The 8,265-nt window shown below is 32.4% G+C and overlaps 1 protein-coding gene across 1 annotated transcript in view; it reads left to right on the forward strand.

Moving 5' to 3' along the window:
- Man2a1 (mannosidase alpha class 2A member 1) overlaps positions 1-8,265 on the forward strand; it is a 159,002-nt gene that overhangs the window by 35,971 nt on the left and 114,766 nt on the right. The window contains exon 4 of the mRNA XM_048811867.1: positions 4,396-4,567. Within this exon, the coding sequence (XP_048667824.1) occupies positions 4,396-4,567 (172 nt within the window). The remainder of the gene's footprint in view (positions 1-4,395; positions 4,568-8,265) is intronic.

Below are 8,265 nucleotides of genomic sequence, written 5' to 3' on the forward strand. Positions count from 1 at the left end.
CACCCTCCACCTCGCCTCCCAGTCCTTTTGGTCATACATTTCATTCATCTCTCAGGTACTTATTTACTGAACTCTTGTGTAGGTTTGCAGTAGGTGCTAGATTCATGAAAATGACTGAGTTGAACTTTGGGTTATAGTATGCCCAGGCCTGCTTCAAAAATTTGTAGATCTGGGGCAGAAGTACAAAGAGACTCACATACCCTGCTTCTCAATATTTAAAAGTCAAAAGTCAAAACAATAGATGGCTTAAAACAAAAAAAGAAAAATAGAAATCCCTTTGTGATCTGGAAGACCAAGTGTAGCTTTACTCTTTAGACTGCTTAGGCTCCACATTCCCACTGGAGTGTGATGGTATATATGGGAAGAGTCTACCTTGGGAGTAGTCCAGTACCCTTTCCTCCCAGACCTGGCCTTGTCCCAAACCAGGAGGAGCTTTGCTTGCAGACACCACAGTGTTCTGTCTACACCCCAACAAACTGCAGCCTCTTGGCCCTGCTTGGGTAGGGAGGTTCCAGTTGCAGGTTCAATGTAGGCTGAAGAAGCCAGCTTGGTGCTATTTGGACACAAATGTCTGAGCCTTGGTACTTGGAGAGCATGACAGGCTCTGGGTGGGCAAGTTCTTTAGCCTATGGATTTATCCTGTGTAAAGTGGTGTGGTTGGAGGACAAATGGGGAGATCCTTCTAAATCAGGGCCAGATACTTCTTGTCTAGGTACTCAGGATAATATTGTTTATGCTCATGTACCCCACCCTGCAAAAAAAAAAAAAAAAGTGTTCCTTAAGAAGATCAGATCTCCACAGATTCTAAGCTATAATCAAGAGTCCAAAATTTAAAAATAGTGATTTATCAATGAGTAATTATAGGTACTAATTGTTTTTGCACATTTAAAATAGGCAATAGAATTTTCAACTTTGTAAGTATTTTACTTTAGAACTTAAAAAACAGTGTGCTGAATTTGGATTTAAACCTGCTTTGTGGAATTTCTAATTATTCACTTATTATTTTAGACATTTCTCCACTTGTTTAAAACATCTATTAGCTCTTTTGTGGGTTGTAGGGTGGTTAGAATGAAAAAGAATAAATTGAAAGGTATTTTTAATGCTGTTGTAGCCCTGGTTCAATTTCTAAGTGTATTCAAGGGAAAGAAAAAAAAAAAAAGAAACTGAATTGTCCACTTAAGTAAATCAGCTTGCAACTCAATGTCCTAAGATTATTAAATCTAGAGCTAGGAATATAATTTTATGTCACAAGAATTCATCCCATACAACTTTTCATAAAATACTGTCTATCTGATTGGTCTCATGTTAATATACAATTGTAGTTTTTACAGTGATTTAGAAAAAGCAAGAACCAATTCAGTGAAAAAGGGAATACTTGATTACTCTATTGTATAACAGCAATAAAAACTAATTTACTGTTATATTACTCAATATTGGAAGCTTGCAAGAGGCTATCTTTCAGTTCATTCTTCATTAATTGTGCTATATTGTAGTGGTATTAGTATCTATTATAGATGAGTTTTATGGAAGGCTTTTAAGTTGACATCTCTGAGCTTGTATTTTGGTTCATGTAAATATCTTTGACATATTTTCTACATGATTGTTGAAGGGCAAATGAAGTGTTGAAGGCAAAATGGATTAATCAGTCACTGTGATTCCTCTCTGAAAACCCTTATGAGTTTATGAGTCTTTGAAATGATCTTAGTTCATAAGAAATTATAATTGTTGAAATTAAATAGTTATATTTTAAGAAAACCTTTTACTTATTTATCTTTATAAAGATTAGTCCTTTTAAATTTGCCTTTTATGCTAGATTTTTGGAGGTTTTCTATTAAATTATGTATAGAGGCATTCCACTGCTCATAGTTCTTTAATTTGGTTAATAGAAAAATAATTAGGAATTAGTTTTGACCGTTGCTAAAGTTTAGATAAAAGACACACATGTTGTCTTAAAGATAATTCTAACAAAGCCATTTAGGTAATTTACATGGTTCTTGTTACACATATGTAATAAGAGTATGGTGCAGAAATAAATTTGCTTATCTACATTGGAATTCAGCTTGTAATAAGTAGGTAGATATAGAATACTAAATGTGAAGATGGTGCTTGATAAATTGTCTCTGCATTGCAGTCTTTTTTGTGGGGCTGGTAATAACACTAATTTCTTCCAGAACTGCGTTAGTTTACCATGGCTACTGTAACAAACTACCCTGAGCTATGAGGGAGTTTAAACAGCTGAGGTTTATTTTCTTATAGTTCTGGAGGATAGAAGTCCAAGATCAAGGTGTCAGGATTGGTTTCTTTGGGGGCTTCTCTCTCCCTGGCTTGTAAATGTCCATCTTCTCTTTGTCTTCTCATGGTCTTCCTTCTGTGTGTCGGTGCCCTAATCTCCTCTTTTTATAAGGGTACCAGTCATTTTGGGATTTACCTCTTTAAAGACTTTATCTCCAAATATAGTTACATTCTGAGGTGGTAGTAGGTCTTCAACATATGACACAGTTTAGCCCATTACAAGGGTAAGGATTGAATTTGATGTAAACTAAATTTGTGGAAACTAATAAGATATAGACAATTTAAATATTTTAATTATATACTTTTAAAAATTAGGTGTTAGAAATGTCTTTTTTATTTCCCCTTTACCTGGTTTAATTGTACCAGTGGGAAAAGCACAGTTGAAGACTGATGATGATAATGCTGATAGTCAAAATAATAGCAGCTAATGTTTGTACAAAGCTCAGTTCTATGTACTTGATGTTTCTAAACTCAATGGTGTTGGCATGGACAGTGGGAATTTAGGGAATCCCCACTTAAGGGTAGTTTGGATTTTCTTTGCCCATCTCTGGGAATCCAGATGTGGATTTGGGCGTGGTTGTTATGGAGCAGAGCTCTAGGTTAATACCTCCATGAAGCAAGATGGAATTCTTTGCAAATCATTATTTTGTGAGATAAATTAGAGTTTTTCTAAAGGTATAGCTTTTTAATTAAACATGGAAAACTTAAATTATCCAGGAACCTTGTTTTGGTAACAAAACCAATTTAAAAATGGCTCAAGATCAGGAAGGGGTCCTATAAAGGATATTTCACACTCTTCCTGTTTGGCTTATCCAGCATCATACCTGTCATATTGTAGGTGCTCAGTAAATAATTGTAGAGTGAATGAGTTAAAGCAAGAAGGATAAATACAATCACAGCTGCAATGCCCTTTCAAAAGTGCACATTGTTTGCTAGCAGATTCAATATACACTGACTGTTAATCATAGACAGTCATTTGGGCACCTTATCTTTTAGTTCCCTTACATGTATGATGTTTGGAAGCAAATGAGTGGTAGTTCAGCTTGGATGTATAGAAACTTTCCTTCCTGTAAGATTTCATAGATGATTTATGCTACATGCTTTTTCCACAGTTTAAAATATAAATTTTAAAAGTAAGAAACTCATTAAATAAAAATCTTAGAACTTAGACTTGGGAAAAAATATTTTATAGATGAAAATACGTCATTTTCCAGGGGGTCCACTTTGCTTACAGGTGAAATCTGTGGCAGTGTTATATTTTTGCCATGATCATTTTAATTATATACTATGCTTGGACCTGTGGGTCTTGTTAAAAATGTTTCTTATAATGAAATTTCTAATGTTTCCAGTCTAAATTTCTATGATATTTGAAAAGTAGTAAAAAAAATTCAGAGAATCAAATTTTCAATACCTGTGATTTTCTTTTATTTAGAAAAAAATATGCATAGATGTATACAGTTTGGTGTTTGATTAGTGACGTTTTGTGCTTCATAAAAAAAAAAGAATAATGGACAGTCTTTGGGAACAAATGCCTGTTTTGGGGAGAATTCTTCTTCCTAGTATCCATGTCAGTACTGTATGTATTTAACTTATTGCTCTGCTGCTAACTTTTAGATTTTAGTTTATACTTGTGATTTTGTTTGTCTTATTTTAACTTGTTTGATGGGTGGGAAATTTTAGATGTGGCATGAGAGGATACAGTTTTGATATATATTATAGGAAGGGAGTGTCAGTTTGTTAACACTGTTTATTTAGATTTTTAAGATTAAAAAAATTTCTTAAATTAGAGATAAGTAATTAAATTAACTGTTTAGGCATAAATAACTGCTTTTTGGCTCCAAGTCATCTTATTTTTCATTTTTCTTCCTGAATTTTTGTGCAGTTTTTAGGGAGTGTTTTATTGTCTCAGTATTCATGGGGTTTTTGAGTCTTATGTCAACTAAAATGGAATTTAATTAATTGAAAACACTGGTTAAAATTTTAAATATATCTTTTTATGAATGAAACATCTAAAGATGTCCAAAGGTAATGCAGTGGAATGTGAATGAGTTGTAATCAGACATGTGAATCAGACCTTTGTGGTATATTTGTGTCTTGGTTTAGGTTGGTTGAAGACTTTCAATGAATACTTTAGAGAAAAGACTCATTATATTTTTAATAACATGGTCATAAAGCTGAAAGAAGACTCAAGTCGGAAATTTATGTGGTCTGAAATCTCTTACCTTTCAAAATGGTGGGATATTGTAGATACTCAGAAGAAGGAAGCTGTTAAAAGGTTTGTTTTAAAGCTTTTTTTAAAATTTGGTAGTATTAATGATTAATTGTATAGTGAAACAAGTGTTAAATTTTTAGAAGGTGAATTTTTAGCCTTATTTCTGAAACTTTTATTTCTTTATATTCTTTTTTTCAATTGGTTTTGATTCATCTTTTTAAAAAAAAGAATTGAAACATTTCCATTGAAATTCTTATTCCAACTTTATCCTAGAAATGGAATTTCTAGGTCAAAGGGGCTTAATATTTAAATTTTTTTATAGCATATCATCAGAGTGATTTCTAGAAAAGTTATTTCAATTAATCTTTCAATCTTCTGTGTAAAAATGTACAAACTCCTCAGCTTATTGGTCAACAATATAATTTTTGAAAAACTTGGTCAATTTGTTGAAAAATATTTTAATTTGCATTTTTGATTGCTGTCAGTGTTGCATATTTCTCTTAGAACCTAAATTTTTTGTGACTTGCTTGATTATACTTTTTCTTATTCACTTTTAGATATATATTTTTCTGAAGTTTTTATTAATTATTAATCTTTAACATACAGACTTAAAATTTTCGTGTAGTCAAGTCTGTTAGTCTGTTTTCTTGTGATATTGCTTTTGCTTTTGTAATTAGGAAGATCTTCCCCAGTCTACAGTTTAGATAAATAGTTCCTTTTTTCTCTAGTTCCTTTTTTTAAAAAAAACTCCAAATTTATGTCCTTCTATATAGTGACAGGTGGTTCTCTGATCACCAATTATGGATTATTTTATCTATTTAACATTTATATAGCACTGACTGCATCTGTCACTGTTCTAAGCACTTTACAAATTATAACTAACAATCCTTTCAACTGTTTTGTGAAGTGTAGGTATGATCATTATCCTCATTTTACAGATAAAGACACTGATTCATTGATGTCACTCTGCTAAACATGGCAGCACTAGTATTCCATCCAGCCTGGGCTTTCTACTTCCAAACATTGTGCCTTCACATGCTTTGCTGCTTAAAGATTTAAATAAGATTTATTTAAATAAGATTTATTTAAATAAGATTTAAATAATCCATCCTTTTCTACTGATTTGAAGTGCCATCTTTATTCTGTTTAAATATGTGCTGATTTCTGGGCATCTTGACCTGTTTCATGGACTTTACTGTTTAACTTTTTTTTTTTTTTTAATATGTATGTATATTTTTTTAGTTGTAGATGGACACAATACATTTATTTTATTTTTTTATTTTTATGTGGTGCTGAGGATTGAACCCAGTGCCTCACATGTGCTAGGCAGACTCTCTACCACTGAACCACCACCCCAGCCCCTCTGTTTGACTTTTAATTGTTATGGTTTTATGATATATTTCCTTAGACACTTTCAGTCTTCTCTTGTCTTTCTATATTGAAAGATTATTTTAATGAATGACCATTTAATTTTCTCAAACAGCTTTATAATTAATTTATTAAGTTCCTCCTACTCCATAAAAAAAAAATCTTTGGATTTTGATGGAAATTGGCATAAACATCCAATGACAATTTTAGGGAGAACTGACTTCTATGACTTCTATCATTAATTGGAGCATGTAGACTCTGGAGGTACCAGGATAAGCTGAGTATCCACCATAGCCAAAGTGGCTAGCCACTCTTCTACTCTAGATATGTGTTATCTGGACATTTCCTCCAGTTACCCAAGATAAACTAGAATTCCAAAGTGTTGTGTATTACTTTTTAAATTGAAATGTTAGCAGCTAATTTAGATTAACATACATAGGTGTATGCACATGTACATACACACAAATGCACAAATACACAGCCAATCATAACATTTCTGAAGCCTTATTTTTATTTTTCAGTAGTGAGTATTGAATCTAGGGGTGCTTAACCACTGAGTCACTTCCCCAGCCCTTTTTATCTTTTATTTTGAGATAAGGTCTTGCTATTTTGCTTAGGGCCTAAGTTATTGAGGCTGGCATCAAACTTGTGATTCTCCTGCCTCAGCTTCCCAGAGTCACTGGATTCCAGACTTGTGCCACAGCGCCTGGCTTCTAAATCTTTAGTTTAGCTCTAGCTACCTACTAGTTGGCAAGCTTTTAAAAATTAAGAATTATCTTGTAAAACTACATGAAGGTCTGGAGTTGTGGCTCAGTGGTAGAGCACTTGCCTAGCATGTGTAAGGCACTGGGTTCAATTCTCAGCACCACATATAAATAAATGAATAAAATAAAGGTCCATCAACATCTAAAAAAATATTTAAAAAACTACATGGAACTTTTTTTGGTTTGACTAAGTTTTAAGATATAAAAATGCTTTTGTTTGTTTAGATCTTACATTACTCCTTATATACAAATAACATTTTATATTTTCTAAAAGAAGATAATTTTATAGAAATTGTATTGATTTTTTTTTAGATTTTTAAGGATTTATTTCATCTGTACTTATTGTTTGCTTTTTTTATTACTTATTTTCTGATTTTTTTCCTTCATCTTTAATAGACTAGCTAAAGCTTTCACTTATTTTATTGGTTTTCACCTGCTCCCACTTCCCTCAGAATCTATTTGTATTTTTGTGGTTTTTAACTTTGACCTTTCTGCTTTCATCTTTCCTAATTTCTTCTGCCTGCTTTCACTAATGTTAAATGGGCCAATCCATTTATTTTAATAAGAAATGTACCTCTATCTGTCCTTTTTAGCACTGTTATAACTAACTAGCTTTTACATTTTTACATGTAATTTTGTCATTATTGTATTTTTTTCGTAAGTATTCTGCAGCTGTACTTACCATTTTCTCTTTGACTAGAAAAATAATTTTATTTTGAAAATGCTCTTTTTTCCTGCTTTACTTTGTTAAAAACTTGCTTTAATGTCTTATGGTCAGAGAGTATGAACTGTATGCTTTTTATTCTTTAGAGTATTTTGAGTTTTTCTTTGTGACTTAATATGTGAACAATATTGATGAACCTTCTAATGGTACTTAAAGAGGAGGTGTTGGTAGAATGTGCATTTTGATGGGTATCTGCTAATTCAGTATTTTAAAAATACTGTTTTCATCTGTGTATAGTTAATTCTGCTATCATGCAACATATTCATTCTTTAAAAAAAATCACTGTATATGCACAGTCATGCAATAAAATCACAGTGCTTGTGGAAAAAAATGAGGTTAGGGTGCATAGCACTGTAGAACTTCATCAGTGATTTGTGCTCACAAAGATCCTAAAAAAGGAAACCTAATAAAAGTGCTTGTCCAGTTTTACATGTATTAAACTAAGACATGCATAAATGCTACAATAAATGTATCCGTTTACCTTGAAAAAGATCTGATATTTGTTTGTGAAAGTGGGTGTTGGAAAAAGTATAGATTGTGTGTTACTGTGAAATGGTGGTGTAAGTGTTGTTTCTTGAAATCTGATGGAAAGTTGCACAGCAGGTGTGGAGGAGTGTGACTCATAACACATGATGAACTGAAGGAGCTGGTTGATGTTTGCAGCATGCACATGTGTGTATTCCCAGGGCTCAGTTCATTTGGATAGTTATCTGCCTTCACCTGGTGTTTCTCTGGGACTAAATTGCATATCAAAAATGCAAAATTTTTTTCCTAATAAAATCAATCACTTTGGAACAAATTCCCATTTCTAAAACAAGTGTCTATAGCAGAACTGGCTGTATTTACTTTTTGCTAACATTCTCTTGTCAGCTTCCTCTTGTTTTTTTTTTTTTTTTTTTTTTTTT

This window comes from Marmota marmota, unplaced genomic scaffold, assembly GCF_001458135.2.
Source record: "Marmota marmota marmota unplaced genomic scaffold, marMar, whole genome shotgun sequence".
Classification (NCBI taxonomy): domain Eukaryota; kingdom Metazoa; phylum Chordata; class Mammalia; order Rodentia; family Sciuridae; genus Marmota; species Marmota marmota.